This window comes from Syngnathus floridae, chromosome 5, assembly GCF_059516105.1.
Source record: "Syngnathus floridae isolate MCC-2025c chromosome 5, RoL_Sflo_1.0, whole genome shotgun sequence".
Taxonomy (NCBI): domain Eukaryota; kingdom Metazoa; phylum Chordata; class Actinopteri; order Syngnathiformes; family Syngnathidae; genus Syngnathus; species Syngnathus floridae.
In genome coordinates this window covers 10636520-10661010 of record NC_142417.1, presented here as the reverse complement: position 1 = coordinate 10661010, position 24491 = coordinate 10636520, and the positions used below count along the sequence as shown (strand labels likewise).

General features: G+C 43.1%; 3 protein-coding genes and 1 long non-coding RNA gene across 6 annotated transcripts; 2 read left to right on the top strand and 2 right to left on the bottom strand.

The window, feature by feature from the left end:
* Window positions 1-3377: 3377 nt before the first annotated feature.
* Window positions 3378-5810, bottom strand: nono (non-POU domain containing, octamer-binding). The gene has a single exon (XM_088375339.1). It carries the CDS (start codon window positions 5674-5676, stop codon window positions 4408-4410), a length of 1269 nt encoding a protein of 422 aa, XP_088231465.1. The 5' UTR covers window positions 5677-5810; the 3' UTR covers window positions 3378-4407.
* A 416-nt stretch (window positions 5811-6226) lies between these two features.
* On the top strand, window positions 6227-11959 carry pold2 (polymerase (DNA directed), delta 2, regulatory subunit). Its single transcript, XM_088375338.1, has 11 exons — window positions 6227-6376; window positions 6485-6717; window positions 6997-7118; window positions 7453-7576; window positions 7652-7766; window positions 8025-8223; window positions 8475-8555; window positions 8645-8802; window positions 10703-10830; window positions 10903-11004; window positions 11268-11959. Exons 2-11 carry the CDS (start codon window positions 6495-6497, stop codon window positions 11429-11431), a joined length of 1416 nt encoding a protein of 471 aa, XP_088231464.1. The 5' UTR covers window positions 6227-6376; window positions 6485-6494; the 3' UTR covers window positions 11432-11959.
* Window positions 11561-23545, bottom strand: aebp1b (AE binding protein 1b). Its single transcript, XM_088375336.1, has 22 exons — window positions 23120-23545; window positions 20964-21134; window positions 20822-20884; window positions 19937-20557; window positions 19005-19079; window positions 18451-18516; window positions 18163-18246; window positions 16408-16479; window positions 16193-16302; window positions 15851-15990; window positions 15680-15764; window positions 15448-15592; window positions 15288-15376; window positions 14937-15060; window positions 14597-14793; window positions 14350-14526; window positions 14065-14225; window positions 13495-13991; window positions 13251-13390; window positions 12823-12922; window positions 12576-12742; window positions 11561-12501 (listed from the first exon to the last, which is right to left on the bottom strand). Exons 1-22 carry the CDS (start codon window positions 23322-23324, stop codon window positions 12121-12123), a joined length of 3870 nt encoding a protein of 1289 aa, XP_088231462.1. The 5' UTR covers window positions 23325-23545; the 3' UTR covers window positions 11561-12120.
* Window positions 15225-19194, top strand: LOC148398107 (uncharacterized). 3 transcript variants are annotated; one of them, XR_015858517.1, is made up of 4 exons: window positions 15225-16997; window positions 17652-17704; window positions 18684-18793; window positions 18874-19194. It is a non-coding gene; the product is annotated as an uncharacterized LOC148398107 (long non-coding RNA). The 3 variants fall into 3 exon arrangements; XR_015858516.1 differs by having other exon boundaries at window positions 15225-17210; XR_015858515.1 differs by having other exon boundaries at window positions 15227-17230.
* Window positions 23546-24491: the final 946 nt, after the last annotated feature.

The following is a 24491-nucleotide window of genomic DNA, read 5'->3' as shown; positions in this document are numbered from 1 at the left end:
GTGAGTGAGTGAGTGAGTGAGTGAGTGAGTGAGTGAGTGAGTGAGTGAGTGAGTGAGTGAGTGAGTGAGTGAGTGAGTGATACGGTTTTGCAGCTTTTTCACGAGGCAATTTAAGACCTCAGAGAGGAAAGTTCCCGACTCTATTGTATCCGTTTCAGACAATACATATGGTTTATATCCAATTACATAAATGTGAAGGGAAAGAATATTGTTTTTTCTGCATTTATTTGTTTTCTGCATTTATCTTATTGTAAAAAGGTGATCTCCGCAGACCCAACCTAAGTACGGAAGGTGAGCAAAGTCTGGTAATAGTGCCTGATCCTGGTGCCAAGATCCAGGGTTGACACGAAAGCTAGCAGAAGCCAATTTCCAAGACACCAACCCGAAGCTCAGGGTGTTGACTCTGAGGAGATCCAAAAACATGAGCATTAGAGAGTCATTTGGTGAGTACTTTAAGCGGGCTGTGGCCTGCGCAAAGTCTGCCATGTGTTTTTGGTTGCTTTTGCTGGTTTGTGTTACCATTGTATTTTTTTTTTTTTTCGGGGGTTATTTTATTGGGAGGGATGGAGTACCATGAGCCTCGAACATTCTTCTCTCGGGCAACTACCAACGCTGATTCTAATCAATATGGCTCATGGGGAAAAATTGCTAGACATAAGCACAACACAAAATCCCCTTTTGATCATGTTGTTTGTACACCAGACCGCGTTCCAACTTGCGTACCATGGCTTTTGTCTTGGACTTACAATAACTCATTAATGTTTACTGTGGCTCCTAATACATCTTGTTCTATTATTTTACCTATGAAAAGTTTGAAAGGTTTCGAAATGGTCACCCCGCTCTCTGGTTCCAGTGAAGAGGCTGTGTTCTTTGCTAAACGAGTGACTTTGAAGAATCAGGGCACAAGCCTCCTTTTGACTCTTACACTCCCTGATGGTCAAATTCGTCCGAAGTTCCTAAGTGTGCTGTTGTTTTAATGTTAAACTCATCCATTTCACCCACTCATGATTGTTTTAAATGGGATAAGGTTTACCCTGTTGCCTCTATGACAAAATATAAACCCCTTTTTTCGTCCGATGTAGCTAAGGGTAATTTTACATGCATTAGATTACCTGGTACTGGTGAGAAGCTCGGCGCCCTACCTACTCCATGGTGTGAGTCCATAACCAATGTCACTGCCCCTTTTTTGCCCATTGCTCGTAGTGATATTTGGTTTTGGTGTAATAGTAACAAACTTTATGATAGGTTGCCTTTAAACAGCTCTGGAATTTGCGCTTTGGTAACCCTATTGTTTCCTGTTCATTTGATACCAATGTCCTCTTATGATCTAACATCTTTTGCTAAGTCCGTAGTGCCCGAATACTGGCCGAGAACGAAGCGAAACGCCGAATGGCAGGGCGCAGCTAATCCAACTTACATAGACGCCATTGGTGTTCCTAGAGGAGTACCAGATGAGTATAAGCTGGTGAATCAGATAGCAGCTGGTTTTGAATCCGCCCTGTGTTGGTGGTGTACTCTTAACAAAAATGTTGACAGGATTAACTACATCCACTACAGCGTGCAGAGGCTTGGAGACTGGACCGAGGCGTGTTTCAAGGCGGTCCACTCCCAACTGGCCGCTACTTCCCTTATGGCCTTCCAGAGTCGAATGGCCCTTGACATGCTACTCTCAAAAGAGGGCGGTGTCTGCGCCATGTTTGGTGAGCAATGTTGCACATTTATTCCAAATAATACCGCAGCCGACGGAAGCCTGTCCCAGGCCCTTGAGGGTCTGAGGACCTTGAATGGGAGGATGAAGGAACACAGTGGGGTGAACACGGAGGTTTGGACCGACTGGTTGAACGTGTTCGGAAAGTACTGCACCCTGGTTTCCTCGGTCCTGGTCTCCATTGCCGTTTTCTCTGCCATTTTGACCCTGTGTGGATGTTGCTGCATTCCTTGTCTCCGATCCTTAATTAATAAGCTAATTACAACTGCTATCTCTCCACCAGCTGAGACTTTTCCGTTGCTCCAAAGGGATGACCTTTCGATCGACGGGAGTTCTTTCTCTAGTGACGACTCTGTCAGCGAATCCATTGTGGTAAACCTGTCCGATTTGTTTCGTAACTCTGGCTTTGACGATTAAGACTCAATTTCCTCCCACGTGTAAGTTAGTTCTTGCGAAATGTGATCCCTTGGCTGAAAGTCTTTTGAAGTGGCCATATGGGTGATAAGTTAGTCCCCGAGAACTTATGATAAACAGGGGGGAATTGTTAGAAAAATTGTATATATATGTTATCATGCGTTCTCTAATGAGTACTTATTCACAATGTTACTGTTCAGTATGCTTGCTGCTTTGCCTTGCTTATTCTTATCTTGTACAACAGAACAGGAGGATTACGGCTGGGTCAGGGGCGAGATGACGGTTGTGTCAAACAAGATGCTGCTGACAGCTCAGCGTCCACCAGAACAGATCGTGAAAACAACACGTCAAACGATGCGTCATGAACCTTCTGATCTTCCTTAAAGAACGTCACTTTCTCTTTTTATCTCTCAGAATATCGCTTAAACTGTTTTGCTGATATAGCCATATCTGCACGCAACACTTTGTGCGTTACTCTTTGTTTCTTTTCTTACGAGACGAAGCCACAATCTCTTCCCCCCCCCCCCTTAAGGGCTAATCGTCTCACACTGTGGGTAGGGCATTTCCAAATAAAAAGAGCGAGGAGTGTAAAACAGATTTTTAGTGTATTTCGGGACTGCTGTAAGTCTGATTGCACTCCTCGCGAGAAAAGACTCAACATTCTGCCTCACTGGTTTTGTCTGCTGATCCTTTTGCTGATTCTGAACCTGACAATATATTTTCTCTTTTTTTAACAATCCATTAATCATTCCGTACGTTGCTCAGCAAGATTTGAACCATCACTTGTTTAACTGTCTGAAAAGATTTTACGCAGTAAAGATAAGAAGCCCCTCAACTATCTGCAATTCAGACATGTTTGTAAAAAAGCCACTCACACGTCCCAACATGCACATCTGAGTTACTCATCTTTAGTGGGTACTTGGTAGATGAGCCTCAGATAAGATTATCAATATACAAAAAAAAGAGAAACATTTAACTGACTGAGCAAAATACCTGCTGAAACATCAACACTTAACCTTTGACCCCATAAGGTCTGCACGCTTGTCTGTATACAGCCCCTTTTACTGCTCTCCAATAAAACATCGCCAAAATATCACAGGTGATATTTTTCAGAGACAGATGTTTCTTTTGATTGGAAGGGGTTTATATACAATGCCATAAATCTGTTTTATAATACAGAATATTTCAGCATGTGAATACACACAATAGGTTAAGTGGAGGCTCAAAATGATAGATGGAAACCTCTTCAGAAGAGTTGTTCAAAAACCTTGAGTTTATTTAAGCATTAATATTTTCTATGGCATGGTATACTGCCACAAAATCGGGTCATTGGAAAGAACATTTGTCAATTTGCACACAAAAACACTTCACAAATTCATTTAATGTTGCAAAAATTAGTACACATTAATGAAGGGCAAGCAGAGCTATATTTTAGAATTAAAACATAACAACCGGACATGACTAATTGGGATTACCTAATTATGGGCTTTGTGCAAATATGTAAAAGATAAGGTAAAAAGGGTTGTGTGGGTTTGCCTGATTGAAAACATCGATAAGACATCTCTTTGCTAGCAGGAAATTAAGTTTACTGACGCACATAGTCTGCAGACTGTGACACACCTTTGGTGATACAGGAAAGGGAATTCCTTTCTTGGTCTAATGACTCATGATAAGTTGGCATGTTCTGATCAATAGTGCTTTTAATTAATAACTTACTCTTCACAAATTAGAAACAAAATAAAACACCTTGTCATGGCTTGTTGGTCCACTATGTACAATATTTGACCACCTCATATGTAATTACCTCAAAGATTTAGTGTTATATCTACAACATACAGTATTGGCGCCATCTTGTGAATCATCGAAGGGATTGTTGAAGATGAATTAGTTCCTCAATGACTACGTATTGTCAGGACTATAATGCTTATCAGGCTAACTACAGTGATAAACTTGGTTGATTTAGCTATCCCAAAAATTGCGTGTTTGTGCTTGTCTTTTTCAAAAGGAACTGCCTTGACTCTCAGAGGTTTTCATATAGAATTTAATTACAGAAAACAACAAATTCAGAACAAATATCTTTTTATATCCATACGAAAAAAAATAAAACATGGCTCAATTGAGAAGTTTAAAAAAAGAAAAGAAAAAGCTAATGCAAAAGTACTATGTAAGGGAAAATAAACATACATGCCACTTTAAAAAAAAAAAAAAAAAAGACAAAAGTGAATCTCTGAACTATCATGTCTTTGAAAAAACAAACAAATAACAGTTGAGTATGCAAACAGGATTTAAAATCTGCGTTGCTTGTTCGGTACATAGTCCCCTGGTCCGGGGAGGCCTCTGGGGAAGCCCCCCTGACCTCCAGGCATGCTGGCATTGCCCGGGCCCACCATGAGAGGAGCGCTGTCTGCCGGCATGCCAGTGGGGCCCATGTGCATCCTCATGTCTTGCTCACGGCTCTCTCCCTGAAAGCTGCCCCTGAAGCCCTCCTGCTGACGTTTCATCATCTCCTCAGTGCGCATGCGCATCTCCTCCTCCCTCCGCCGGCGTTCCTCCTCTTGTCGGAGCTCGGCCTGCTTTCGCTTCTGCACTTCTTGGCTGTGGAGCTCCTCCATCCTGCGCAACTCCTCTTGCCGCCTCAGCAGGTCTTGTCTCATCAGCATCACCTGATGCTCATGTCGTGCTGCCTCCATCTCAGCCTCCAGCTTCTCCTGAGCCTCTTTCATGTTACGGTCCACCATCTCGTACTGTTGCTTCTCCATCTCCATCAGCGCCTTCCAGCGCATAGCGTATTCATACTCAAAGGAGCCCGGCTGAGCGAATCGTGGCGGCTGCTCGCGTTCTTTATGGTACTGCTGGTTCTTGTTTATGAGTTTCTCGGACAGACCCTCTTCATCATCTAGCTGCTCCATAGGCTCCACAGTGATGGGGCGAGGGAAGGCTGTAAGGAGATAGGCGCCATCATTGCATTTGTCCAGAGCCTTTCTTGCGGCTGGTTTGGAAGTGTACTCCACAATGCCTTTTCCAGTGGGTCTCCCTCGGTCGTCCACAATGATCACAGCTCGCTCAATTTGCCCAAAAACGGAGAAGGCCTCCTCCAGCAGCTCATTGGACACAAAGTCTGGCAGATTTTTTACAGACAGAGCAGCACCGTGTGTTGCAAACCTAACGCGGATGGGTCTACCTCTGAACGGGGCATCATCCAGCTCAGCTCTGGCAATCTCGGCGATAATTCTAGTCTCCAGGCGGATGAAGCCGAAGCCTCGGTCCTTGTTGACAAAAACCTCAGTGGCCTTGCCATACTTTGCAAACAGCTTTTCAATGTCCTCCTCCGTGACGCCGGGAGGCAAGTTTCCGACAAACAGCCTGCTGCGCTGGGTGAAGGTTTTCTCACCAGGCTTCCTGAAGCTTTGCAGGTCCAGTGTGAGGGCCTCGTTCGGGCGAGTTGTGTCGCTCGGTTCCTGGCCGTTCGCATTTCCTCCATGTTTCTTCTGGTCTCCCTGGCCAGACTGACGGTTTGGACCATGGTTCTGTTGAGGGCCTCGGTTTCCTTGCATTTTTTTTGCAACTCACTTAGAAACCGAGTCGATAAATCGCCCGAATCTCTTTGCAATCGCGGGGTACAGAGACGAGTAAAAATGGCGTGTCTGTATGTTGCGACGACCCTATTGTGACGTCAAACTAACGCGACGAATACGTTTGAAAAAAATTTAAGTCACACACTGACACACTTTAAAACCATTTTGTTTGATAATAATTATTTTACGTTCACACTCTGCTTCTATCACACTATCAAGGCGTTGGTTTAATTTTTAGCAAATGCCGACGTTCTAATAGGAGTTAATTTTTTTCTTGCTCATTAACGCGTCTCGCGAGAATATACAAGTGACCGGAAAGACGTCAAACAGAAATGTTCCTAAGGAAAGACTCTCTACTTAGTCAACAACTCCTTCCAAAAACACAATTCACTTATTTAACAATTATGTATAATGACATTTGTTTTGGTGTAGAAATACACTGCATCCTAACTTTAAGCACTACATTTTTCAGGTAATACCAGAAAAAATTGTGTTGTACAAGGCCAATTTGAACAGTTAGCCATCGGCGGTTACGTGAGATTAATCTCCATGGTTACAAAACATCTCTAGTGGAGCGGGCATTTCGCGGGTAGTTCTCAAACTCGCGCAGCAATAACAAACGTCTCTACTGAATTTAACGCGATTTGGTTTTTAAATCTTATATTACAAGACGACTAAGGTAAGAGATGCGAATTTACATTCTTGAAAATAGTCACATTCGAAAGCGTTCTGTTATTTTTTGTTTGCAAACCTCATTGCTTTGCTAACACCGATTTAACTTCATTAGGACAACCATCATGTTCTCCGACCTGAGCGCGCGGAAAGACGGCTCCTCTCTTCTGTGCCATCCTGCCGAAGACCTGGCACCCGTGTTTGAGAGAGCTTCCACGGCCTACAGTCCATGCTCGGAGCGCTTCGGAGTTGGAGAACGGAGTTTCAGTCGTCAGTATGCTCATATTTATTCAGCGCGACTCTTGCAGATGAGACCTTTACTCACGGCAAAAGCTCAACAAAAGTGGGGTATGTGTTACATGACTGAATGCACTAGCACATACACAGCAATGTCTCTATATATATATTAAGCCAATTTAATTAGTTTACATTAGAACATAATCTTACAACATACCAAATAAAAATATTACAAAAACTGGATGCACAGCAGAAGAGTATTTAAATGATTGATGAACCAAGATAGATTACTTGCACAATATCTCAGAGCACACTCGTGGATAATCACGTCTGTGATGCATGCAGTGTGATTGGTGTAATAAGTGCCCTTTTTTTTTTGCTTGTTGGTAGGATCAAATGTGCTTTCCCGGAAACTCTGTGATCTTCAGACAGGTGAACAGTGTTGCATTGTGGGAACTTTGTTCAAGCGTATGGACTTGCAGCCATCCATCCTAAAAGAGATAAGTGAGGAGGTTAGCAGTACCGTACATCAAATCACCACTAGCTACATCTGGGTAGTATTCCTAGCACCTCACATTTTATGTTATGCACTTATTTCAAAATTGATTGAATTATTTTTCCCTGATAATTATGGACACAGCACCCCAACAATAACAGCCGAAAAAGTTCATTTGAGGTTTATTTTCATTAAAAAAAAAGATTAATTAAACAATTCCATTTTGTAGCAAGGCAAATATCAAAATGAATGAATACTCTCTGGATGAAATGTATAAACCAGATGCAGATCTAAAGAGCTTCAAGTCGTTGTTTGTCATGACTCATTTTTCTCTATCTTGTTGTCTTCAGCACAACCTGTTGCCCCAGCCTCCACGAGTCAAATACATCAGTGACAATGATGAGCTGATTCTGGAGGATGAGCTGCAGAGGATCAAACTGGAAGGCAAAATTGACAGAGATAGGTGTGTCACAGGTGAGGGATTTTGTTTCACTTTGCTTGATGTCATACAAACGAATCAAGTACCTCATCGATTGCTGTTTTCTCCAGGCAGTGTTATCGCTGTGTATGGAGCTGAGAGGAATGACGGGAAGTTCACAGTGGAGGACTTCTGCACAGCTGATCTCCCTGCACAGACTGTGAGACCTGCGCTTAATGCTGATAGGTAAACACACAAAAAATATTCAAATCCATTTTTAAGCCTTCTGTACAAAGATAAACGTGAACTGCTACTCAGCAATTCAACCGTGTTGATCAGTGTGCGGAGTTCTGCATCTACTTTTTGTTTGTTGTCTGCAGCATGCAACTGGTTTAGCTTTGACTCCAAACATTGACTCGCATTGCAACAACACTGACGTCATTTGGCTTGCCTTGGATGGTACTGCTTTGGCCTGTCCATTGATGTGTTTGTTTTTCTTTCCAGATTTTTGCTGCTCGTCTCAGGGCTGGGTCTCGGTAGTAGTCATGCAGACAGCATGCTGGGCCTACAACTACTGGTTGACATGGTAACAGGTCAGCTCGGTGACCAGGGGGAGCAGAGTGGAGCGGCGACAATATCGAGGGTCTTGATGGCGGGAAATCTCCTCAGTCAAAGCACACAGGACAAGGATGCCGCAACCAAGGTGAGTCATGCATGAGTCGCAGCTGCACACCACGTAGCCTGCATGTGGCAAAGGCATACACGAACGTCTTTGTCCTGTAGGTGGCGATATAGATATGTATTTTACACTGTTTTCTAAGTGTTAAGTGATAAAAGGCTCTGTCCGCTCTCTGTGTCACGAGACAGTTATGTTTTCCTCTATCAGTCTTAATACATAACGGTTTAAGTCACGCAATTGCTGTTTTAAATATAACTTCCTGTTTGTGTATTTAGGCAAAGTACCTGACCAAAAAGACTCAAGCTGGCAGCGTGGAGGCTATTCGCTTGTTGGATGAGCTGCTTCTGCAGTTGGTGGTGAGATTCCCTACAGCCCCCTCGTGCCCTCTTTTACTTAGAGCTGCTTGTTGACTACTGAAAAACTTTTTACTCTCCTCCCCTTCAAGGCTTCTGTTCCAGTGGATGTGATGCCCGGCCAGTATGACCCCACCAACTACACACTGCCTCAGCAGCCTCTGCACCGCTGTATGTTCCCCTTGTCCTCTGTCTACCCCACACTGCAGTTGGCATCCAACCCATACCAGGCCACTGTGGATGGAGTGAGGTGAGGAACAACAGCATGCATATGCACACACTTTCAATTTTGGTTGACAGAATGATTCATCTTCTAATAGCTCAATGAAAAGTACAAAAAATATCATTTTCTGAAACCTATATTGCAAGAAAGCCCAGCTATATACTGATGAATGTGAACAAAAAAAAGGTATACGGTGTCCCTCGCCACTTCACCTTTCACAAATGTGCTACTTCGCGTGTTTATAAGTGACGGGAGAACGGCCTTTAAATACACGCTGATCACGCGGGGTGTGTCTCTGAGCAATGTGCGTCACTGGGGACAAGCGTGGGAAGCGCGGCAGCCAGCCTGTCACGAGCGAGGCAGGACACCCACGCGCAATACGGACTGTTAGGAAAAAAGCACTACCCAGGAGTCGGGATAGCGGCCATAAGCGCTGATAGCGCGGGGCGTGCCCCTGAGCAAAGTGCATCACTGCAGACGTGACTGAGTTCAAGCGCAGGAGGCGGCACCCGGCCACACGTGAGGGAAGAAGCACCAATAGGAGTCGGGACACGTGACAATACCACTTGTTGTTGTTTTATTTACTGTAAAGGCACAATACATGCACAGAAGTGTGGGATTGAGAAAGGTTTATGTTGTGTATAAGAATTGAGGAAGGTTCAAAAAGCCATTATATTGTGTACAGGACTACAATGCAACAAGAGATCATGCACAACTATGACTCCGTTTGATTTCGCTATGCATGATGTCCCCCCTGGTTAGTGTAGTGCGGCATTTCTAAAGATGGACACTTTGCATTGCTTTGCAAGGTAAACCACACTTTTCATTAACTTACAATACACCTATGCCCTCTAGCGGTCAACAAGAAATACTACGTGTTGGAAATTTAACACTTATGGAGTTGAAATTTCCAAATAATGTACATACCGTTTCTACTTTGCGGAATTTCGTTTATCGCTGGTGGTTCTGGAACGCATCTCCTGTGAAAAACGAGGGATCACTGTAATGTATAAATATATAAAACATTTAAACTCAAATAATGGAACCTACCAACTAGATATAGTATGTACTTGAATTTGCAACTTGAAACTCATGTCATGATCTTATTCAAGTGCCATTAAAACTCTGCTGATCTTGGCAAGTTGTATGGATTCCTCTTGCCTTGAACTCATGATGAACTCTTGCGTCATGGCTGAGAAAGTTAACCAGCTTGCCCATCTCTGTCTTCGTCATTCTCAGCTCAGTCTACTTACTTCCGCAGCCTGATAGATGTAAGTTGCATGCGACTTTGACTAGACTTTGAATCAAGGAATTGTTATGCACGCAGCGGTTTTGGGGTCAGGGGAATCAGAACTGGCCGACCACGTTTTTCTGATAAGGATCCTTGAAGCATCTGCATGTTTGTCCTCCAAATCCAAGAACGCTCAGTCTACGTCCTTCCCTGGACCAGTCATATCTCTTCCTAAAAATGCTGATAATGAAGCCTCATCCATCTGTTTTCAGCCAGGCTGTCATGTTATGCATCACTGCCCCCTACTCTTGACTTGACATCTCATACCCTAATCCAGAAAAAAAAAACACCTGAAGTTAGAGAAGTTGATTGATGGTGTATCTCACTAAAAAAAAAAAAAAAACTCATGTGGTAGCTTGAGTAATGAAGGAAGATATAGGTGCAAAAAATAAATCTAGTTCTGATTAATAAATTTACTAACAATGTGTTGACCTCTAGAATGGGTGCTTACCTTGCCTATCATTCTTCACTCTTTCCAAAAGTCTGAGTTGTACTAGCTGGCATACTCTGCCCTCTGCAAATGAAAAGCAGCTTTGAAAAGGTTTGGGCGTTGCTTAATCAACCACATTTAGTAAGGCTGTGTGCTGCAAGAAGACCCTATGAATTTTCTGAAAGTTACCTTTTTCTTCCATTCAGGTTCTTGGGCACCTCAGGTCAGAATATCAGTGACATTGAGCGCTACAGCAGCATGAACAGTCATCTGGAGATTCTGGAAGAAACACTCCGATTGCGACACCTTGCTCCTACCGCTCCCGATACCCTTGGTACGACAGGCTCTTTGCACTTTGTAGAATAATCTCGACTGATTGATGCAATATCTGTGGATTGTCCGTTAGGTTGTTACCCGTTTTACACGAAAGATCCGTTCATCTTGGAAGAGTGCCCACATGTTTACTTCAGCGGGAACGCTCCAACGTTTGGGTCAAAGCGCCTCACAGGTTTGTGTGTGTGCAATTAGGGCGAATTTACCTACCCAATGTATTAAAATTATTTCACGTATTATATTGATTACTTTGACCTTTGTAGGGCTGGAACAAATAAATGACATTTTCATTCATTTTAATGGTAATTTGTTTTCAAGAAAAGTAAGTTACCATTAGTCATACAGCAAACGTAGCGCTACAATAAGTATTTTTCCCCTTCTTCTTTGCATTGCTTTAGAAATTCAGTGAGTGAATCACTACTGCTTTCACTTCACCAGGTGCTGATGGCCAGGAAATCCTTTTGGTGACTGTGCCAACATTTCACAGCACCCAAACAGCATGTCTTGTCAACTTGCGTACTCTTGAATGCGAGCCAATCAGCTTCTCGGCCTTTTCTGCGGGTGACGACGACGACGACAGTGAGTTGAACATCAGCCACTGAGGGTAGTGAAGTCAGCTCACACGTATTCAGTGGGACAGTATTGTGAGGTTTGCCTGAGTTGAACTGCATTCATCTATTGTAAAGTGTTTTTTTCACAGAGGATGAATCTGTAAATAATTACATCTTGAGTTTAAAAAAAGTTGTTTTTAATGTGCAACTGCAATAAAAAAAAAAGAATAACAGACTGAATATTGTGTCAGAAAGATGCATCATAAACAGAAAAGATCATTTGTCAATGAAGAATCATATTTTCAAGTGTTATACCGTTATTGAAGATTTTAAGATGCAGATGTGAACGTTGATTACTCAAAGGTTTGTTTCCACCAAGCAGTACAGTTTGCCAGTTCTGTTCAGTTTCATTTCCTTTGTAAAAATACAAAAACACATTCATACAATACCAATTGGTGTTCTGCAATATTGTGTTTGTGATGAACTACATACTGTACATTTAATTGGCACTTTTACATGTGAATTTTTAGAACCATTTTTTTCTCATCTATGATTAAAGATGCATGGCACACGATTGAAGTCATCACCGTGTTGCTGTGATGTCAAGCTATTAATGTGACAGACATATTTCCAGCATATAGTTCACTAACATTCAACCATCATAAACTGAACTGTAAAGCTTGGTTGAGCGGAGGATTTCTGGATTGATGTAACTCTGGTGTGAAAGCAGTGAATTTGCTTTAATAAGCATCAATCTTGTACTCATAATTGTAGTCCAGGGAGTCAGTGAAGGCACCGGGTGTCGATGACTGTCCCTCCTCTATTAACCATGAGTCGTACCAGGGTGTGGTGGTCCCAAGCGTTGTGGGAATTGTGGTAGTTGTTGGTGGCAGGGTAGTGGTTGTCGTCGTCGATTGCAACCGCATTAACCTCTGCTGCCGGAGGCGTCTAATACGAGCTATTCTGACTCTCCTCAACTGTTCCTTGGTGAGTCGGGAATTTTGCAAGACCCCAACATTGCTATTAACCACACGGCCATTGCTGTTGATAACAGGGGGCTGGACGATAGTGTTACCATGGCTGACCAGGCGGATTGGCTTGTTGCCATTGAGAGCCAAAATCTGTGGGCAAATGGAAAAATACATTATTTCCATTTGATGCCAAAGTACCATACTGTTGTCGCATGCTGACTTGCCTGTTTGATTCGGTCCCAGTTGGACTTGACCAAGTTGAAGCTGCATGTGGTCGCTCCTGACTGGTATCCCACCACACAAAGTTTGGTCAAGGAGGAGAAGCCCTCAGCTTTGGCCGTTACGCGGTACTCGCCAGGATTTAGCAGCCGCCAGTAATCTCCGGTTGAAGCTACAGTGAGACAATGGGGAAAAATGTTGGCTTCAACCACAAATGTGGCCCTCATATGTGATTTGTGAATGTGATCTGACTTGTGGTGATGTCGTGGTTGATCCCGTCTACAGACACGGTGGCGTTTGCAAGTGGGTTGCCCTGCTCATCCTTCACGATACCTCGAATGCCACGATGAACCTATGCACAAAAACAGTTCAATTAGCCTCACATAAAGACATGACAATATACTAGATTGACAAAACAATATACTAGTTTAAGTAAGGCCTTGGACATCTTATGACCTTTGCAACACATAGTTGGTGAACTCTGATTCGGTGGAAAAAACATCTAACATCCACATACATCTAATAGAAGCATTGCAGCCAAGAAAAATCTTACAAAATTAAAATCTTTTAGATGTAGAGCTGTGCTTTTAACAAAAGACAATAACTCACTGGCCCTGACCACAGTTTACTTAAGAAATTAATTTCTTCCAAATAGTTTGTTGACAGTGTATATGTCCAACCTGCTCCATGAAGATGAGCATGGCCTCTCGGTTCTTCTCCCACTCTCGCTGCAGCTCGCTCTCATGAGGGAACTTATCACAGCCCAGGAAAATGGACAGCTCCAAGCAGTTGGTGTGCAGATAGCTAAAGTCATTCATGCCTGAGGAGGGAGAAAGAGACATTATTAGAACTTAGATCTTGTGTGCTTGCACAATAAGTTAAAGGTGGAGACAGCAGCCATCGAAGCTGCTCGTCTCTACTTACTTCCTGTGATCGGCTTCCATTTGGCTCGATTGATGATCCCGTGCACCCCTGTGGTGACGTCCCCGTGGCAGGACCCATGATAATTCCGTGTCATAGTCAGATGTGTGGATGCGTAGGACACGGCTAACCACCTAAAGAGGGATTCATCCGCGATCTCTCGCAGATCTTCCCCGGCCTCTGCATAATGGTAGCCGCCACTTCTCTCCCTGTCATCGTCCTCCTCCCTGTGGTCGTAACCATGGTGGTAGCTGGGATCGTAGCCATGGTCATAGCCTTCGCCATGGTCATATCCTTGGCCATGATAATAACCTTGGTTGTGGTCATAGCCTTGACCGTACCCGTGGTCATAACCGTGTCCCTGGTCGTAGCCATGACCTTGGTCATAGCCATGCCCTCTCCACTCATGATCTGGATAGCCTCCATTTCCCCGGTCTTGATCTGGCTCCTCCCGGTATCCGTGTCCCCACTCGGTCACATCAAAGCCCTCTTCTTCATACCTGTGTGAAAAAAAAATTGAATGAAGAGGATGTTTACAAAAATGATGCCCAACCATGAGTCGTAAGGTCGTACTGTCTCTTCTTGCGGCTGTGGGGCACGTCCTCAGCAGGCTTTTTGGTATATAAGCTGTCGTATGGGTAGGCCACAAATGACTCACCACCCTGAAAGTTTGCCCCCATCACAAATGGGTGGCTCTCCATCCAAGAGATGATGGCCCTGGTTTCAACAGCAATCTGGGATCATAAATGTAGGTCAGTACTTCTGATAGTGTTTAGTCCACCAGAGAAAGACCTATTGGATCTAACGGACCACCCACCAATACATTACTTCAATTTTGAAGAAAACCATGAAACTTACCGTGCTGTTTTGTAGAAGGTTGTCGGGTATGGCAACGTGGTGGTTGGGAAATAGTTTGGGCACCATGCCTCTTTCTTCTGCATCCCACAGGATGCTGTTTAGATCTGGAAAGTTCTGGAAAATGTCAAAGCCATCATTGGTAAAGTGGCCGGTGGTCCATCCACTCAGCTCTGAGCCCTGCAGCAAGGAGAAAATTCCCATCATTCACCATTCCCAGGCATCTCCTAGAGTCATTTTTTTAACTCACTGCTTGAAAAGCTTCTTCATGTCCGTCAGGGTTGAGTGAGGGCACCAAGTGAATGCGTATCCCGTCCACGAGCCGTTGAGCTCGGGGGTTTCGGTCTCTGTATTCCTTGCACAAGTATTGCATGAGAAGCAGGATCATTTCCCGGCCCACCGCCTCGTTACCATGGAGACCTGCTGTGTAGCGTATCTCCGGCTCACCTGCACGGAATGCCAGAGATTTAAAGTTGGCCATCAACAATTGACACAATCTGGTGTTAAATCCCAAATCAATTCCATTTAAACTACTGGAAACCTCAATTTGAACTTTTAACATCAGACTGTTTTCTCCAAGCCATGTTTACCTATTTCATGCTCCGTTGGATTGCCTGAGATCACCATGGCCATGATGTCCAGTCCCTTGGAGCTACGGCCCAGGCTGTAGATGTTGGTAATTTGGGGGCACTCATCATTCACTGACTTCATAAGCTGAAAAACAGATAGAAAGGCATACTACAGTTTTTTTTTCTCAACACACAACACATTAAACCAGCCATAGAATCTCCACACAATTTGTCCTGTTCAGGGGCCAGCGGACTTTGGGCCAAAGGTGGCCTGCACCCTGGTTAGGATTAGGTGATTTTAATGTCACACTCATCATTAAATCACCAGTTTCAAATAGTGAAAAAGATGCTTTGATTTTACAGGATACTCACTGAAACCATTTCTGAGTAGCTGTGATGCTTAAACTTCAGATAATCTACTGGAGTCACTTCATTTTGCCTGTACTGGGCAGTATCTGGGTCTGAGTGAGCAGGAGAGAATGAAATGAATACAATGTATGTACATATGTGCATGTGTGTGTGTTATGCCCACCAGGCATTGGGCAGCCCAGAATCTCCAGTCTCATACACAGTGTGCCATTCCAGCTTTGAGGGATGATTCGAATGTAGCGTGCCACGACAGGCTCCGCCAGCTGGTTTAAGACTGGAGTGTCTTTATCACTATTTCCAAAAAAGAGCTGGAGTGAGGAAAAGGAAAATGAGATTAAAGAAGTGGAATAATGCATAAAATAGTTGGATTTGGGAAAGTTGTCAGGTGAGCTCACCCAGTCAGCATATCCATCATGGATGGGTGTCCACTCTCTGCTGTCATTGCTGAAAGCCAGGAAGTATGATGTCACAAAGTCACTCCTGCAATGGCATAAGGGATATCCATGAAGTGAAGGAGGCCCGTGGGGAGAGAGTGGCAAGTGTTTTCACATGTTTTTGTGTCTCACTCATTCTGCGAGTCTCGACCCTGAGTTATGACTCCTGTGAACTCAGTATCAATCCGAGCGTCAACCTCGAACCAGTGGACCTTGTCCTCTGAGTTTGCGCACCATGCTCCGCCTCGAGGGTTATATTCATCATCTGAGCCCTGTAGCCGGTGAGATGGGGACAAGGTTGCTGCAAAATCTTTGTTGAGTTATTCATTCAACAAGTCCTTTTTTTTTTTTTTTATATTGCACTATCTGCACTTAATTCTTTTGCAGCATGAGTCTGATGTGTAAAGTGTGTTTCCAAACCTGAGTGGAGGTAACTGATGCCTGTGCTGTGTGCACACGCTGACTGATGTGTACCTGCATGTTGAGGCGTGCCCTCTGCGGTGCAAAATCATACTGAGACGTCGAGGAGGCGGAAAGCTGGTCTGGCTCAATCCGATGGGACTCCATCCCCAGGGGAGGACATTCTGTCATAGGCGCGCACACAGCATAGAATGAATAGTCATAACAGTATGTGGAAAAAAAGAAAGCTCACACGATGTTTTGCAGACTGTGGACAGCATTTGACTTACTCTTTGGTTCTTTGAAGACACGTGGTCTGTTCCTGGCTCGCTCCTCGGCCTCCTTCAGTTTCTGTGCTCTCTCTGGCAGAGGTCAGAAAAACAGTCTCAAAAAAACAAATTCCACAGAATTGGTCCCACCTCCCCTTTCTACTCTGACCAACAAGTCATCAGGGGAATCATCACTGTTTTTGGAAATTACTTGAGCCAAAAGTCTTCATGAGGAGAAAAGAGCAGTTGTTTTGCTCTGGTCAAACTAAATCTAAAATTAGAATTGCATTTTAAACTGAGATTTTTCAGATCCCTCTGTTTTGGTAGGTCTCGCTGATTTTAACTTGCCAATTAACAGTCTTTCCTTTTTATTTGATTTGATTTGATTTTTTTATTCTTTTTAAAGAAACACATTCTGTCACGACTCGTCTCTGGTTGCTTTAGTATGTTATTTGTTACCATGGTTTCTGTTCATGTCGCCCCTCCCCTCCTGTGTTACCTCAATCAATGTAATCAGTCACCTGCCTCTTGTTACCTGTCTTGTATTTAAGTCCTGTCTGCCCCTCACTCCCGTCGGATCGTCGATGTCTTTTTGTCTCACGTCTTTGTCGGTCAGTTCCGTTTCTGTTATCCAGTCTGTTGGTCAGTCGTGTTGTTGGTTTTGTTAGGAAGTTATGTTAGTTTGCCGGTTCTGTTGGTTTGTCCCCTCATCCTCCCTTCCAGCTACCTTTTCCCTCAATAAACCCTGGTCCAAGCTGCATTTGGTCGCCTTGCTCCATTCCGATCCGTGACAACGTACCAGAAGAACAGGCCAGTTTCCGAAGGTCTAATCAGATGACTCAGTGTTCGTATAAGCAATTATTTTATTTTTTTTAATATAATGACAATTTTGATGACACATTTAACTGTTCAGCCCACATTGCTCAACTAGTTGTTTTCTAACAAGTAGCTGAATGCACTGGCAGGCCTAGAGGGGGGTGCAGGGGTACTCCCCCCCCCCCCCCCCATCCCCCTCCCCCCCCCCCCGAAATATGTTCCCTAAGTACCAGACCAAATGGAGTTTTTTTTTCTTCTGGGAATTCCTTACCACATTTGCACCTGTTTCATGTAGGGAACATACGATGAATCTTTATCAGCATTTTTCTTAAGATTTTTGGAGATTTGTAGAAAAAATAAAAATAAACGTTTGCTTTGTGCCCCCCCCCTGAAATATAGATACTTGATGTCCTGTTTGCTTGTAACATTTCATGTTTTGACAATTTCAGACACAGTATCCAATTCTGGATGTGAGAGCTGACCGTATTGCTCAAGGTTCAAGGTCAGTGTTTCATTCTGCTACATTATAATAAACTTTTTCCACTTTAAAATGCCTCGTATAAATAATTACCAATCTAAACTTGCAGTGACCCCCACTCTGGAGTGATTTCAAATATGATAAGCAGCGACTTTACCAATTTTGATGCCTTTATCACCAAATGAACAATATTTTAGCAATGCCATCGCTACCAAGCTCGATCCACTGAAGTCATGTAACAAATTATGGGGGAAAACCTTTTTGGTTAAATGCAAAAAAGTCCATTTACATAGTGGCAAATCACATCTGTATTCGCTTATGAGGGGAACTAGTGGGAGGGACCATGCTGTTATCTGCCATTACTTTTGCACTTGGGTCACAGGCCATGTTTACCCTGGCAAGCAAAGTATCATATGTCAAATCGTCTGGCATGATGCTGTTAAATAAATAACAAAAAGAAGAAAAACACTTTGGAGTCCTACCTCTCTCTTCTCTCTCCCTTTCTTTTCGTGCTCGCTCTCTTTCCTTCTCCATCCATTTGTCATCAGTTTCACCTTCCTTTTTCCCTGCAAAAAATTAGAAAATGGAGGATAATTGAGCTTTATTGAACCATTGCATCTCTGTATATGCCATTAGGATTCACCAATTGGAGAAAAAGCTTATGTTTAAGCCAAGAGTTATTTGGAAAGTCACTGTCCAGACAGTGCTTCGTATGAAACATTTGGTCATGGAAAGTCAGTGTGTGTGTGTGTGGGTGGGGGGGCACGTACTCATTCCGTATTCGTCGTATTCATCGTACCAATTCTCCTCAAAGGGTGGAGTATTTGTCGTCTCTTCTACAGAAAAGATAAACAAACATGAAGTTGTTTCACATTTCTTGGGATGACTCCATTTCTGTGATTTATAGAAAGTTTCAACCCGTCAACCACAACAACTGTTCTCAATTTGGATGAATATAAACACTGTCTCGTTTAATAGTTCAATCTTCCGTTTAAATTTATAGGAATGATAACAAAGTTTTGATCAGACCTCAGGATTGGGAAAAAAAACTTCACTATGGAAAATTTGGTCTGTGAGGCATGCAACCACGAACCACCCCCTCCTGTCTGAAAAGTAGGACAGCCTCACTTTAATGTTATTCTCATGTGTTGAATTAGTCATTATTACTCAAAGCTTTCAACCCTACAACGCAGACAGAGGCAATATCGAATCTATCTCCACGGCCAGTCCAGATTCGAGGGCCTCGACTCCTTGAGTGTTCATCACATGCTGATCGACAAGTGGTCGTTTCACTTCTTTGGAATGTTTGAGTGTCAGCAGCTACCTGGGAGAGTTTCGACTTTGATCTCGGGGCTGACTTCTTCACCATCTGGGAGTGGAGCTTTTTCTGGCACCGCGACTGCAGCAAGAAAAGATGAAATCAGAAATCCAACAACTAAAAAAAGCCTAATGACAAAGTCCTTGATTCCTCCTTGTTTACTTTACTTGCACGATTAAATCTGTGAGGGATTTAATAGCATTCCTACTATTTTTTCCCCCAAATACTTTAGCATATTTGAGTTACCATCCTATATAGTGCACTTGGTTATAGTAAGAGCTCAGTTTTATATATGGAAAAAGTCCTGCTGAAGTTTTAACTTACTCCTAAATCATTTATCGCAGTTAACAGCGTGACAGTTATATAAATAGAACTGAACTTGTGAACGTCTTTATAAGGGGCACACATGCATCACACATAACCTACTCGCACAAAGACACTCTTTCGATCCTTGTCGTCACACTCGAGACTACAAAAGTTTAACTTTAACCGAGACAACTTTTTTACCTCAGCCCCACTTAAAAGACTTGCTTCATCAAAGTTCTCTTCTTTTGGGGCTCACTGTCAAGGATGATGAATGTCACGAGTTTGACCAGATGTAACCTTTCACATTCATCTCCTTGTCACTGGGTGCATCGTCAGAATAAACTTGCATGTACAAGATGCTTCTGTTTCTCTGCAAATAGTTTGGCAGTCAGTCAGTTTTCACGTGTGGAAACCAGTCAGGCAAAATCTCCATCTATTTCCTGTTATGGCGTTGTTGAAGATGGTCTTAAATAAACTGACATGCCCCTTATATTCGTTTCTACCCTAACATGCCCAAAGCATTGGCCTGAATTTGAAGGTTTTTTTCTTTCACCATTTTGTTTACTCTCCGTCCACACACACTACATTCCTTGGAAGTGACGAATAAAGAAGAAAGAAAGAAGCAGACATACATGTGGAATCCCAGTAATCAATGTCATCTGTCCTAGTCTTCTCATCCACCTTTGGGCCGGCGGGTGTTGGGTCCACCTCTTTCCAGTAGATTTCATAGTCATCGATCTCAGTCGGAGATGGATCGTTTTCGTCTGGTTTCCAGTAGTCTTCATCTGTGCCCGTTACTGGAGGCTCTTTCTCTTCTGGTTTCCAGTATTCTTCTTCAGGGTCCGTCACTGGTGGAGAGGGGTCTTTCTCTTCTGGTTTCCAATATTCTTCTTCTGGGTCCGTCACTGGTGGGGAGGGGACTTTTTCTTCTGGTTTCCAGTATTCTTTGTCTGTGTCTGTCACTGGGGGAGGCGGGTCTTTCTTCACTGGTTCCCAGTCAAAATCATCCTCTGTCACTGGAGCAGGCGGGTCTTTCTTCACTGGTTCCCAGTCAAAATCATCCTCTGTCACTGGAGCAGGCGGGTCTTTCTTCACTGGTTCCCAGTCAAAATCATCCTCTGTCACTGGAGCCTCTGGATCTTCCTCTTCTGGTTTCCAGTAATCGTATGGAAAATCGGTGACCTCCGAGGCTGGCCTGGATGGAGTGGGATCAGCCTCCCAGTAGTCATCTTCTGGCTTCCAGTAGTCATTGTCTGACAGGAACAAAACACAAAGAGACCCAATCATTTTACAGATCCCTTTATTTTATGCTACTTTTTAATAACATGCTGATAGATTACATTAATTTGAATGGTTAAACTACTAATTGGTTTGGAATATGTAGTAAAAAAAAGTTAGACTTTAGTCGAATTTAGGGATGGGCGAGTACCCACATCGGTGCCGATGCCACCCTTAGTTGAAAGTTTGAAAATAAGTGTTGAGGGATGTCATTGCTGATGATGAAATGAGCAATTTACCAATGTCAGGGTAGGCGTAGTCGGTGTAAGGCTCAGGTTCTGTGGGTGGTTCGGTTGGGATAGCTGAAGGTGGCACATAGACACAAAGTCAACAACTTCTCATTTACATATGTCTCAGTACAAACTTTGCTCCGAGCCTGACCTGTTGTGGTGGGTGGAAGCGTTGTTGTTGTTGTTTGTCTGTCCTTCTTCCTCCCTTTCTTCTCTTTGGGTTTCTTGGTGGCATTGGGATCTTTTGGCTCTTTGTTCTTTTTCTTGTCCTTTTTCTTCTTTTTGCCCTCCTGCGGTGCTCTTCTCACTCTGCCAAAATTACCTGAACATATGAACGTATGAAAGCTTAGAGATTTAAAAATAATCTGGTAATGCCCAATAATAAATGTAAACCTTTAAATGCCCTCTTTAGCTAATTATTTGTAAGCTTATGCATTGAGTGATTTATTTTCTGCATCTTATAAAATTTCTGTGAGGGGGGTGTCTTAGTGCAGTTTTTGCCAACCTTTATTAATTTATTTGACATCAAGTGGATATAAAATGTCTAAATATCTTTGTTCGGATGTCAGATTTTTGTTGAAATAAATTACATAAATATTTTAAAACGTGCCCTTTCTCTCTCCAAGAGGAGAAAAACATATATAACTCAAATCATTTGCACAAGTATGCACACCCATTAATACATGGAATCACTTTGTATTCAAAATTAATCAACAACATTCAAATTCGTGTTAAGGGTCTCAGCACACCCACCTGCCACCGTTTAAAGTGCTTTTGGTATAATCCCAAATCAATTTCAGATGTTCTTGTAGGATTATCCTCACACGACACTCCCCCTAACCAAAAGAATACCATCCCGATCGTGAACCGTGGTGGTGGAAGCATGGTGTTTTGGAATCTGCTTTTTTTCAGTGGGAGCTCGGGCATTAGACAAGGTGGAGGGAATTTTGAACAGTTTCAAAAAACAGTCAGTGTTAGCAGAAAACTGTCAGGCTTCTGGTAGATGGGGTGGGGATAATGACAGGAAAAGCCTACTGTGTGTGAATGTGTGTGTGTGTGTGGGGGGGTAATTTGTGGCACATTTAAAGGTGGGAGGTGTATTCATATGAACGTTTGGAAAATTTGAAAACAGCAACCATATGTTATAGGTCACAGTAATGGTGAAAACAAGTTTTGAAATAATTAATAAAAATAATCTCGTTCAAAAATCTGGCATTTTATATGTATATATATATATATATATATATATATATATATATATATATTATACATCCAGTTTATAGTGACAGGCATTAATATTAAATGACTGCAGAATCTGAATAAATTAAGACCAAATCACTATTATTTCAGAATTACTTTTTTGGAGGGGATTATGCTGTGAGAATTTTGAAATGTATGTGCCTCGTCTCAATCAAGGTTGGAAAACCATAGTCTAGACAGTTAAACTAATTCAGAGCTCAGCAGAAGTTCATCAGTATTTCCTTCAGGCCAGAGACTGCATGCTGTTCTCAGACACTTCCATGGAAAAACTTTCTTTCCATGAGCCACACAGTTTCAGTCACACAAATCCCACCAGTTTAACAATAAATACATCACCAGCACCTCTGCGACATCTTCCCCACTGAAAGGTACAGCCATTAGTGGGAGGCATTAAGCAGCTACTTGGGCCTGATGTGTATTACATGTGAGGCTCTTCTCCTCTTCGACTCATATGTCCTGAGTGTTTAAACATGCTGAGTAAAAAGCACCAGAAGCATCGGAATGCATTGCTCTTACTTGCCTTTGTGCTTCAAAGTAGTCAAAGCAGTAGTGATAACGTTTTTATAAATAATCAGGATGAAATTTCGATTAATCTGTTCAAGTTTTAGTTTAATGAAAACAAATACTCTATTTTATGAAGCGTGCAATTCATGAGACTTTTTATACACAGCATCGTAGATCAATATAATTGCTCAGGGTAGTCCCTCAGGTATTTTTTGCTGGTCATGTCATACTTTTGAGTCGGTACTTGTTGCTGGGCAGAATTCCAATTGCTCACTTTTCAAGCAATGCCAAAATTGGCATATGTCAGCCACGCACAATTGTCAGCCACGCCCACTAGATCGTTTGAATGGCAAACTGGAGGAAAGTCAGTTTGACACATGCAAGACAAACGTTACACATCAATTTTGCAAAGGGATCATAAAAGTGAGGGAATTATAAAATACACATTAAATGAAAATGAATGCCATCTGCTGGATCTGGTGGGGCACTGCCCCTACTGCCCCTTGTGCAGTACCACTGGATCTACTTTCAAATGTTACTGACCTGCCTCTACTGTGGCCTCGCTGCTGATGCTCTCCACTTGGCCTTCACTATTTTGAGGCTCATCCTGAAGAAGATCCCCTTCTTGCTTGTCTCCTTCAGGGTGCATCAGGGACACAATCCCCCCAGCGCTCTCCCCTTGTCTGGGGGTCAGCAGGCAACAGAGGGCCAGCAGCGCCGCAGACAGGAGCACAGTCTGGCTTTTCATGCCTGCAGCTCTTCCTATTGGAGAATCCTTTTAATTTTCTTTGGAGCTTCTTTAATCCGCAGCTTTATCTTTAGCAGTTTATCCAGCAAGTTTTATATTTGAGCCTTCCTTCCTGTGTGGAGCCCCAGAGTCAACCAGACTCAGACTGGGCTTGACAGAAGTGGAGTGGGATGGGGGTAGGGATAGCGGGGAGGGAAGGAGGTGGCTTAAACAGAGACACCCGAGAGATAGACAGCAAAGCAGACATTCAGTCAAATGAAAAGCTTCGTTTCCAAACTGCCCTGCAGCTCCGGTCAGCTGAAAAAAAAAAAAAACTGCGAGAGGGAGGAGGATCGCCGTAATCTGCTGGACGAGTCGCAACAGGTGCGGGGCTCACCCGCGCAGAAGGTGGTTGGGGGAGGCCAGGTAAAATAAAAGCTTACTGCACACTGGGCATTTTGCACAGAAAGAAGCAGGATGAACCTCTTGTTTCACTCCATTGGAGAGCCATCAGCAAGTGCAGATGAGACTCCGCGGTCACTGAATTCCTTTTTTTGGGGGGGGGGTATTAGTGGGACTCCAGGGATTGTGTGTGTATTTTCACAAAACCATAAATTACCAAACATCAGAGCAGGGATTTATAGTAAATGAAAACAGACACAGTTGTGAATTATTTTTTCACTGCATTTGGAAATGGATGTCTGGTCTCTGTCACTCTCTCCCACCCAAGAGGCCATGCCGACTCTTACCACACTTGGGAGGTGTTGCAGCCCAAAAAAGGATTAGAACATTTGAAATGGTGTTGCTTTCTTTGCCTACATTCTCCAGCTCATCTCACTACTCAAATTCTGTCTGTCACACCCGCCAATGAGACTTGATTGTATGTGGCAATTCTCAGTGAAGAAAATTAATTGGAACTTATATGTAGGAAGTGAAGATGGACGCAAAAAATACCCATGCGTGCGACCCGTGAGCTACAACAGATATGCAGTGATTTTTTAAAAAGTCATGTTTAAAAGACTATTTAAAGAAAACCATGTTCTTGTGCCCTGCTGCAGGAAATGGGAAGAAAATAAGCATCTGCCAATGAATGTTAATTCAAAAAGTATGACTTCTAAATGATTTCAGCTTGACTGAGTCACTCTGAGTGTTAAACAGCTGTGCTTGTTTAAAAAATTGGGATTTGGA

Excerpts from the sequence above, each read along its gene's own strand:
- nono (XM_088375339.1), bottom strand. The coding sequence starts at position 5,676 with ATGCAAGGAAACCGAGGCCCTCAACAGAACCATGGTCCAAACCGTCAG.
- pold2 (XM_088375338.1), top strand. The coding sequence starts at position 6,495 with ATGTTCTCCGACCTGAGCGCGCGGAAAGACGGCTCCTCTCTTCTGTGC. Across the intron at positions 7,119-7,452 it reads TAAAAGAGATAAGTGAGGAG|CACAACCTGTTGCCCCAGCC; the intron begins GTTAGCAGTACC and ends TGTTGTCTTCAG. Across the intron at positions 8,224-8,474 it reads ACAAGGATGCCGCAACCAAG|GCAAAGTACCTGACCAAAAA; the intron begins GTGAGTCATGCA and ends TTGTGTATTTAG.
- aebp1b (XM_088375336.1), bottom strand. The coding sequence starts at position 23,324 with ATGAAAAGCCAGACTGTGCTCCTGTCTGCGGCGCTGCTGGCCCTCTGT. Across the intron at positions 19,080-19,936 it reads TGATTACTGGGATTCCACAT|TCGCGGTGCCAGAAAAAGCT; the intron begins GTATGTCTGCTT and ends TTCTTGCTGCAG. Across the intron at positions 18,517-19,004 it reads CAAAGTCGAAACTCTCCCAG|AAGAGACGACAAATACTCCA; the intron begins GTAGCTGCTGAC and ends TCTTTTCTGTAG.